Source organism: Streptopelia decaocto (genome assembly GCF_964273445.1).
Source record: "Streptopelia decaocto genome assembly, chromosome: 1".
Classification (NCBI taxonomy): domain Eukaryota; kingdom Metazoa; phylum Chordata; class Aves; order Columbiformes; family Columbidae; genus Streptopelia; species Streptopelia decaocto.
The window spans coordinates 102,726,539-102,737,279 of record NC_138663.1 but is presented as its reverse complement, the minus strand read 5'-3'; the positions used below and the strand labels follow the sequence as shown (position 1 = coordinate 102,737,279).

The window sequence follows — 10,741 nt, the reverse complement described above, 5'->3', positions numbered from 1 at the left end:
TAAAACTCATCACGAGGTAGGGCAAAATGTAATAAAAATGAAAAGTGCAGAAATTATTTAAATGTACTTTAAAAGGTTCTCACATTATCAAGAGGATGGGCGATGAAAGGCATAAGGAAAGAGTATTTTAAATACACCCATTTGCTTGAGCAGTCATCACATGCTTCTGATCATAAGGGAGATGCAGTCAGACTGGAATTGCCACTTGTAGAGTCATCTTGTTTTTGATCAGATTTTCAACACGGCCCAAGGAATGGAAAACAAGATCTCAGTATCATCAAAAGTAAATGTCTCCTACTGAGAGAAGGAGGATTATTAAAAGGCAGTTCATGCTAGAGGCAAATCTGATTGATACTAGACCCATTCTTACTTAACAAAGCTGGACTTTGAAAATTTTTAAATGCTTTTTTTTCTGGGATCTGCTTTCATCCAATGTTAAAGTAAAATGCAAGTAAGTGCTGGAGGGCTATAAGAATGGACTCTTTAAATTATGGTAAATCTAAGACATAAATTCTGTTCAGTTAGGGCATTATTTTTGGATTTAGAAAGAAAAAAACCCTGTATTTAGAAGTGGAGGAAAGAATTACTCCATTTTGCATTTGATACCTTGTAAGATGAAGCTACCATCTTTTTTTTCAGACAACACTGGTTCTCAGACACTTGGATACATTTAAGGAAATTTAGAATCATAGAATAGTTTGGTTTGGAAGGGACCAAGCTCCTGCAGTGAGCAGGGACATCTTCAACTAGATCAGGTTGCTCAGAGCCCCGTCCAGCCTGGCCTGGAATGTCTCCAGGGATGGGGCATCTACCACCTCTCTGGGCAACCTGGGCCAGTGTTGCACCAATCTCATAATAAAAAATTTCTTCCTCAAGTCTAGCCTGAATCTCCTCTCTTCTAGTTTAAAACTATTAACCCTTGCCCTATAACAACAGGCCCTGCACCTCAGCACAGCCTACTCCTCACAGACTTGTCAGGTGTTCACAGGGGTTTTGGCTGATTATCATCACCAGAACTGGCTTGCCCTGCTCACCTTGTTTGGGTTCTATGAGACAGTGACCCTTTTTACTGCAGTCACTGTCCCTGTGCTCCTTGACACCCACCCTCTACTCCTGGTTCCCCTCTTCTTGCACAGCAACCCACGCTTGCTGCTCCTTCATGTGCACCTTCATCTGAAAGCTGACCTTGCACCTTAAGCATTTTATTCACACAAAGCTGTATTCATGAAGAGATAATTGTCATTATGTCACGTGCTAGCAAACAGCACAAACAGCCCAATGGCAAATAAAGGGCATTTTTGTGTGTGTGTGTATGAGAAAGTTCTGTATCAGCGAAGATCTCATATAATAGAGCTTGTGAATAATGCTTTTTACCATCTGTAGTTGGCAAGGAGACTCTGTCCTGTCCTGGCAAGTGATGACATAGCTTCAATAAAACATGACTTTGTCACCTCCTGGCTGAATTACAGCAGTACAAAATAAGGGGATATGATGTCATCTGCCTTTAAGGCTCTGCTAATACCAGAATGCAGCAAGCCAGCCCCCAAGCAATCCAAGAAATTATCAATGTGCTCTTGCTTCTTTCCTTACCTTCAAGGCACTCAACGAACCCTGAAGATTCCCCAAAGGACTATAATTCACTATATTTGCTCCATAACCACAGCCTATTACCAGGTTACTATTCTTTTTTTGCCAGAAATAAACAGTTGTTTTTTAAAAAAAAGTTTGGTTTTTTTGTTTTAAAAAAGTTGTTCTTGGCTTTAGCTAACAAATGTACATAGCACAGCAGACTGAATGGAACACACTTTAAATAAATAATAAAAAGTATCATTTTACTCTTGGCTTGGAAAGGAAGAAAAAAGCTACACACACACAACAAATGGCACCAAAATACCTTCCTGAAAAGTGCTACAGTAAGAGGGCTATGGAGATACAAAAGGCCCTCAACAGAATGCCATTAAATAGATCCTGCAGTGGGTTTCCAGCAACCAGGAGATTTGTCACTGGTGTTACAGGAGCAACATCAACTCCTATTAACAGAGAACTTCTCAGAATAATACCTTTGCTTTTACATTGAAAGTTGTGTGATGTTCATTGTTAATTTAGCACTCATCTTCTTAAGACGTATTACAAGTTCTGCAGCTACAGGTTGCTTGAGCTTTGAGTGCAATCTACGTTTAAGACCTTATGCTACTGTTAAATCACAGGATTCAAGAAGCAGATGCATTCACAGTGTCTCTGGAAAACCCAGTGAACACCAATACAGACTTCAGGCCTAACTGGCATACAGTTGTCCTGTGTCTGTGTGGATCTCCTCTAATGTCATGCTCCTCTGTGGAGTGGCGTCATAGATATGCTAAACATTGTACCAAAATTATTTGTCTTGTCTTAAAAAGTTCAGAGGCCTTCTTCCCACCTGGAACAAACTGAGAAAAGACTACTTCAACAACATAAAAGAAACTCACTTTTCAAAGCTTTGCTTTTGTTTTTGTTTCTGGACTCTGACACTCCCTGTACTCCAGTAATTCAGACCCTCCTGCTGGTACATACGCTGTGTAGTCGCAAATTGACTTTTTTAGAGCTGTTTTGAGCCAAAGCATACAATCTTATCCAGTCAAACATTTGAAGCCTGCGCAGTTACACAATCTGCGTAGGGACAATACAACCTATCGACATACTGCAGATTGGAGCAGTACTTTGCTTAGTGAAACTGTGACCACACCTTTTTAAATAAGAGCAATGATTCACTTGAATGACGGTCTCTCATATTTGGCACGTCATGTCTGTAAGACTATTCTGATATATAGTGGCACATGACACTACATGACACGTGCTTGCTACTAAACCTTTCAAGTAATAAGGATTGGATACAAACACAGATGGCAAAATGGCCAGAATGGTAGTGAACTGTGTTAGGTGAAAATAACCAATGGTGTAAGAAGATTAAGAAGGTAGTAGAAATAATTCATGATTTTGTATAGTTTCACTAACTGTTAAATGTGAAGTTGCAGGCAGCATGTTTATCAGCATGAACTAGGCATAAAGTGAAACCAAACCTAGATGAGCTTTTTCACCAGCCCTGGAAAAACAAAGCCTCATTTCCTATAGTGTCCTTCACACATTTAAAATGGGCCCGGTTCACTTTCCCTGCCTCCCAGTACCTTCTGCTCCTTCCTGCCAGTATTCCCAGATCTCCTCCTTGTCCCAGACTATCTGGGCCAGCAGCAGCGTATTTCATGTCTGGCTTTTACCTAATGCTAACATCCTAGCAATTATGTGTGTGTTGAACCAGCAGCCAGCAGCTTACACTAGGTAACTCCTGAATAAAGGCAAGGGCTCCATCTCTTTCAATAGGGTGAGGAATTCTTTTCATGATACTAGATTTTACAAAATTTACAAATATAGTTTCATCTTTTAATTTTAACTAATTTGCTACAAAGCCAGGCCTCAGGTTCAATTGCTATTGGGAAGGAAGGGGCAACAGAGGAATGCCTGCTCACAATTTATTACAATGGAAAACTACTTTAAAGCACTGAGTTTACAATTGTGAGGGTACCAAGAGTTCTGACTGCTCTCAGTTTGAAATGGACAGAAGAAAGTTAAGGGATATTTGTAAAAGGGGCATGTTTACCATCCATTTTTGACTATTTGTAGTTATTAACAATTGTTTCTATACCATAAGTTGCAAGTGCAGGTGTTAGTAATTGGATTTTATTATTTTCCACATCTTAGAAGAAAGGGAAATATGTGAAAGGTTAGAACCAAATGACCCTCTTGCTGCTGCAGGTATGGTTCACTCAGACCTGCAGTGAGGCAGGTTTGCTCAATGACTTTAAAAAGTTTCAAGATATCTGCTGTTTACTTAGCTACTCAGTAAATATTGATCTGTAGAAAATCCCAGTCATGCTGGGGCGTATAGCTTAGCACTATACATTTAGTGATGGGCAGTTCAAATGAAAATGATGCTACATATTATGTCACAAATGCAGTCAGTATTACAGCTACAAACTTTATCCTTGAAATATATTCTATGGAAGCCACCATCCAAGCCTGGTAACATTTCCCTTCACCAAGACAAAACTTGGATGAGCTGTACATTACTGGAATGGCTTCAAAACCATCTGCATGCAGACATTATTTGTAAGTGTCCATTGTTCACAGCTAAAATAAAGTCTCCTGCTACACAATGCTCTGACACAGCACAGCACTGGCATACAGCCCTCCTCAACAGGACCATGACCTCCAAAATGACAGCACACAACTCTGTGCTTACTGTGAACCAGTAATACGGAGGTGTTTGCTTTCCTATGGTTTTCCTGAAAGCTAAAAATAATACTTTACACAGAAGTACTTCCACTTATACAAGCAGGACTACTTGTAAGCATCAATTCCAGCACATGGGTAAAGACCGGGAAGGAAGGTCAAGTACTAACTGATCAGTTATACAGTTGAACACTGAGGTCTAATGCTTTAATATTTGTTTTACATCAGTGCAATTCCACTAAAACACACATTTTCACAGGATACAAATTTAGGTAATACCACAGTAAACCACATTGCTGAAAGTTAACTGTTAACACTTCATGGAATGGAAATTTTTTTTTTTTTTTTTTCCGCTTGTTTTTCAGTAGAATAATACCAAGTGCCTTTTTGTAACATCAGCTTCTACACCGATTTCACCATATACAGATAAAAGCCCCTCTTCTGTTTTCAGTCCTGGCTGCCTTTTAGTTCACCACCAGCTATTTTCTTGTCTCATGCTCCTCACTCCTTTCTCTATGTGGCTGGAGAGCTGCAGGGCCATGCCTTGGCCCAGAGCAGCTGCCCAGCCCCAGCTGTGGTGGGCACAGGAACCATCCTTCATGCCTCCAGCAAATACTCACCAGGTTCCTCTGTTCAGCTGGTGCATTTTAGCCTTGAACTGCAAAACGCCTGTTGTGCATTTGTAAAAGATATCTCCATTAATGCTAATTATGCAGTTTTATTGTGCTTGTACCCTAGGGTGAAACAAAACATTCTGTGCCTGAAGTGTGACTTTGGTAATTTATTGACCTATTTCACCATCTCGCCCATACTCCCAACAAGGAAACTCATTATGAAGGGCATGTTTCCAGACAGTACTAGCGCTTTGCTGCAAGAACCTGACCTCGCAGGCAGGGCAGACTTATTCTTCACTGCATTTCCCTAGGTCTGTGAGTTGACACATTAGTGTGCTCAGAAAATTAGGACTCAACGCAAGACACATTTCCTCTCATTTAAACATTTACAGTAACTCAAAAACAGTGAAGAAACCAAAACAGAGACACACGGTATGAACATAGTCTTCTACAGACTAAAATACAGCTGTGAAAGACACCTGGACTTGGGTGGTTCTCCCAGTTCAGAAAATGAACATCTCCCTGACTTCTGATATATACTCCATTCAAAGTATTCAGATAGCTGATTTTGAAGTCAGTTTAAGTCTTCCAGAAAAAAAGGAAAAAAACGAATAAACAAAACCAACAAAAAAACAAAGACTATGGTGATGTTTTTTGATAAATAAATGCTTCTAGTATACAGCCAGTGGGAATCCTGTTGACTGTGGAATACAATACATATAAAAACTTCAGCTATTAGATTTCCTTCTATTTTTTTTTTTTTCTGGGTAACCTGCACTATATAAAAACATTTATTTGCTCAGTTCAGGGCCAATATGCTAGTTCAAGAGAGGATATCCATTCAGGAAGTTATTAACTTCTATTAACTTCATGGCTTTATTAAACAAAGATAAATTTGATAACATATTTACATAACTTTCTGAAATAAACCATTGTCTGATCCTGCATTAATTTCTTAACAGTTGCAGGACACACCATCTTACATTGTAAATCTGAACTGCAAACTGATAAGACTGTCACAAGACCTATTCTTCTCCCAATAGCTATAAAAAGATACAGCAGAATTTCATTTTTGCTTGCATTTGCTAGCTGCCTTCTCTCCCTTTTGCACTCTGTTTTTCAGTCCTCTCTTCCTTGCAGACTTTACCTCTCAAACCAATTTAATCATCTAACACTGACTTGAAAAAAGTGATTTAATTAAGGAGTGAAGCCATGCTGAACATTCTGCAATGCACGCAAGTATGTGAACAGCAGTTTTGGAAACAGCTTGTTTACTGTAAACAAAACTCATGTTCCGTGAAAGAACTCCTGCTGAAGATAATGAAAATTCCAAGTACTTGATACCTTGGGGAAAAAAATTGCAGCACTTTGAATATTTTTAATGGATTTACTAATGAACACTCCTCTCTCAGATAACAGGGTTATAATTTTTCCCTTTTATTTCTTTACATATTGACATTACTTAAAAACACATAGATTTATTCAAGTCATCTTCAGAAATAACTTAGCAATTTTTTAAAACTGATTTTGCACTTTAGAGTGGCAGCATCTACATAGTATCAATAAAAAAATTCAAATTACAAAGTTTCAACAGAAACCTGCTCATATCTATGTTCCTAAGCCACTTATTAAAGAGAGATAGCATTACAAACAAATCCATCTGCTGTGATACCACTGTTCTCCACATTGATTACAAATAACGTAAGTCAACATTTGTTCATCTGGATTTGTGTTTCGTACCCAACCTGGAAGAAATAGAGTTCCTCTGGCAATCATGGTGACAGTGCAATCAAATTTTTCACAGCGCCGACACTTTATTTTGTTTGTCTGTGTGCCATTAATAACTTGTGGAAGCTGATGCTCCTGAACAGATGATTCTGTGTACAGAGCCCTGAGCTGTTTCAGTTCATCGCTGGCCATTTCCATCACTGTCATCTCAGCAAAAGCCTTTGGACTCAAAGTCCCTGAAAAAAGGTTATGTCTTAAGTGGCAACTTTTAGGGTTCTTCAAGTTAGAGATTTTGCTTCTGATGCAATTTTTATACTTTTTGTTGTTCTTAGCATGACGAGAAAAAATATGTTCTTCAATTTCTTTAGATAGCTCTAGCCATTTATCGGTTTCTTCTTTGTCTTTGGCAGAACCAGTCAAAGCTTTATAAAGAAGATCCGTACATTTACACCTCAGAACTCTCACTGGATCCTGCTGCAGGCTTGCTTTGTTAACAAGAGGTTCAGAATCTTCATTATCAATGTGTTGTTCCTCAAAAGAAGAAAGCTGACTCACGCTGCCTTGTGCATCGTTACATACCACATTTTTAACAGCTTGTGATGCGACCAGAATTTTAGAACTAGTAGCATCTAATGCCTCCTGCTGACATGCTCCTTCAGACAGCGACTGCTCTCCAGAAACCACACTGAGATGTTCAGCTTCCTCCTTCACATCCACAGAAACTGACTTTTTAACTTGCATTGACTGAACACAGTAATTCTTGTGAAGTGCTTTCCACCTTGATAATAACTGCTTTGCTTTCTTTTTCAGCTTCACTGAAGGGCAGCTCTTGAGTACTCTGTATACAGCCCTAGCAACTTCTGTCCCCTGAAGATATTCTATAGTCATATCAACATCTTCAAGCTCTTTAAGATGATCCTCAACATCTTGGAAACTGTTCTCAGACAGTAGTTTTTCAATACAATGGGCTCTGCGTACAATATCTTCCCAGTCAGACATTTTTAAACCTGAAAGCGAAAAAATGTTTATCATATTTATTGCAGTTATGACATTAATTAATTTTGTGTACATTCTCACAAGCTTTTTTTTTAAATTTACACTATTTTACACAATTTTATTTGTATACCTTACTGTTTTTTCCAGCTTTTTCTTGAAATGGTGTACAGCAGAGTTAGTGGAGCAAATTCAAAATGCAGATGAGCCTGGGCCCTGGAAAAATTCAAGTGGGCATGCTAGTGTAACCCATGCAAGGAAAATGCCAGCAGAAAGGAGAGCCCACAGGGACTTCTGCTGAGGTGGCATTAACAATTGAAAAAAGCGGAGTATGACACTCATTTTCAAGGAAAAGCACAGTGTCTTGCCAAAAAAAACCCACTAACAAAGACACTGCTAGCATAATAAAGATGTTTGTCATACTTGTTTTTCTACGCATGCACACCACAACAGAAGTTCACATGGAGATCCTCAACTGCTACAAGAGGGTAGGTTACTACACAAGCCCTCTGCTGTAGGAGATCACAGGCAGACTTCACAGTGTTTGCACATTAGTAGACTCTAATACCACTGGACTGCTAAGAAGCAATGAGTTCTGAAATTAAGCATTTTCACCAAAAGCACCAGATGATCACCCGTTGATTAAAATCTAGACAGTCTTACAAAATGATACGTTTTCCAAAAAATAAAAAGGAGGCTTTATAGGCTATGTACGTCCTCCTTCTCACACATATAGAAAAACAATAAAAATATGAGTAGGGTTTTTACAGTATTGGTATCAACTAATCAAATTTAATAAGAATGCTGCTTTTGGAAAATCAGTTTGTTTTTCTATCACAGAAATTTGAAGTCTATTAAAACCCATGTCTTGGACCTTCTGCTATAACAGGTATTTGAACAGTATAATGATCTCACACTGTTGAACACATTCTGAAAAAGCTTCCTGATAATGTCCAAAGGCAGATTTGTAAGTAAACACTACACTAATTTAATCTGAAAGCTGCAATGAGACAGAAGTTTATTGCAAGACTGCAAACCCAGGGAGATCATTGCTGTCATCTTTCCAGAATGCAAATACAAAATACCCCTCCTCAAAAAAAAGTGACTCATGTCTCAACTTTTGGGAACCTGTATTTAAACCTCTTTTTCCATTTTTCACAGTTTTCAAGCATCTGACCACCAATGAACTCAGTACAAGTTGCAATGATACAGAATAACAGAAAAATCAAAGCAGCTTGAAAACCTTCACATTGAAAGGTACTTTTTTGGTTGCAGTTTTAGGGGGTTGTGTGTTTGGTTGTTTTGTGTGGTTTGGTGTTTTTGTGTTTGGGTTTTTTGTCTGTTTGTGGGTTTTGTGTGTGTTTTTTTGGGGGGGGCGGGAAGTGGGTTTTTTGTTTGGTTGGTTTTGGGTTGTTGGTGTGTTTTGTTTGTTTGTTTTAATCAGTTATTCCTGTAACTATACCCTGTTTATTGAGATCTCTTCACAAATCCTTATAATAAATGCTGAGATGTTTGGCTGTTTGTGGTTTCGTTTTTAATAAAGTCTGCAAGTTTCCACTTGGTTTCTCATAACAAATCCTTTAGTTAAAATCAAGTATATAGGTTTTGGCATTAGAAGACTGATTTGGAGTAGACAGCAATGTGCAGCACAGCTATGTTTTTCACAGATTTGTTTGGTTTTGTCACTGTTGTGTATATGTTGTAGCTTGTATAGTGGAGAATCATTGATACGTGCAGAAATAAGATAGATGGATTAAGAATGACCATACAAAGTTAGGAAGTTTAAGGAAACTTGCACACTTGTAAGTGTTTTAGTTAACATTAACTTCTACAGCAGACAGATGAGATACCTGTGAATTTTATTTTGTTTTGTTTTTTGTTGTTTTCATTTTAGACTTTTTCCTCAAGCCCTTATTACTTCAAAAGAATGAAATTAACCAGCTAATGTGGGCATGGATTCTGACAAAAAAGCACACATCTAAAAGACTTTTTCAAGCACTTGGTGGAGAGTTTTCAGAACTCTTGAGGAACTTTAATATGTCACTGTAACTTAATATTAGGGATTTCTTCAATTACTAACGAGTAAGTAGCTGAACATGTTTTATTTGGGGCTGCAAAGCAAACATTTGGAACTACTCTGCTGCAATTTAAGTGAGTCTGACATAACTTAGTGCATCTTAAGCCCAAAACACCATTCTGGTTCCTATACGACCCTCAACCTTTCACTTGCTATGCAAGAGATCACATATTCTATCTCTTCCAAAAGTTTCTCTTTACAGCTGCTAACAGAGAAGCAAGTCAGACTAGTAAACTTGTAACTGCGGTGCTCACTGTTGCCCTTTCCCTTGCTGGCTCTGGCATCGTGTTACAGTTTGATCCTCAAGGCAGGGCAGCTCAAAAAACAGTGACACCTGCAAAACAGTTTCAAAACACTGACGTCTACAAACTCCCAATTGCTGATTTTGGAAATTCTTAAAAGCTAAGTACACATCCCTCTATATCCTAGAAAGTAACCATTTTCTTACAGCTGTACACTATTAAATTATGCTCCCGTATATTCTGATGCATTAAAATGAAAAGAGAAAGGCTATTTCAGAATGCAGATTCTCATGGCTTAAATAAGATTTCCTTTTGGTTCCTTTTTATCAAGTCCTTTGACCAAAAAATGCTCAGTGGATTACTGTATGTGAATTCACACGCAAAAAGAGTTGATACTACTAACATTATCCTCCTGCTTCATGAAAAGGAGAATTAAAAGTAGAATGCAGAACTGAATGGTGTGTTGTCAGTGTTAAGTATTCCTCTTTTCTTAGGAGTTAAGTCTTCTAAATTTGTACACAAACCCAGTGTTTTGTCTGAAGATAAGTATATCTTGATTCTAGTCTAGAAAAAGTCATTGGCCCGACAGAGACTGATAAAAAGCTAGCTACACATGTCCATGTGTAGCTCAGAAACAGACTTCTTGCACCACCACTGTTTCCATGATGAAATCTAAGAATGGGGCAGAGGAGCGACAAGTGATACAGCCAGGTAATTTGCAAACTCTGCTGCTTCTGTGGGGAATGCATTTTTGGAATGGCATCTGCCTTTGTTGTGTGAACGTAGTTTGCAAAGTATTTTAAGATCCTTCAAGACGAAAAGTA

The 10,741-nt window shown here is 38.4% G+C and overlaps 1 protein-coding gene across 1 annotated transcript; it reads right to left on the bottom strand.

The window, feature by feature from the left end:
• Window positions 1–6,293: 6,293 nt before the first annotated feature.
• TCEANC (transcription elongation factor A N-terminal and central domain containing) lies at window positions 6,294–10,050 on the bottom strand. The gene is made up of 2 exons (XM_082055965.1): window positions 9,930–10,050; window positions 6,294–7,612 (listed from the first exon to the last, which is right to left on the bottom strand). Exon 2 carries the CDS (start codon window positions 7,602–7,604, stop codon window positions 6,522–6,524), a length of 1,083 nt encoding a protein of 360 aa, XP_081912091.1. The 5' UTR covers window positions 7,605–7,612; window positions 9,930–10,050; the 3' UTR covers window positions 6,294–6,521.
• Between the last annotated feature and the right edge of the window lie 691 nt (window positions 10,051–10,741).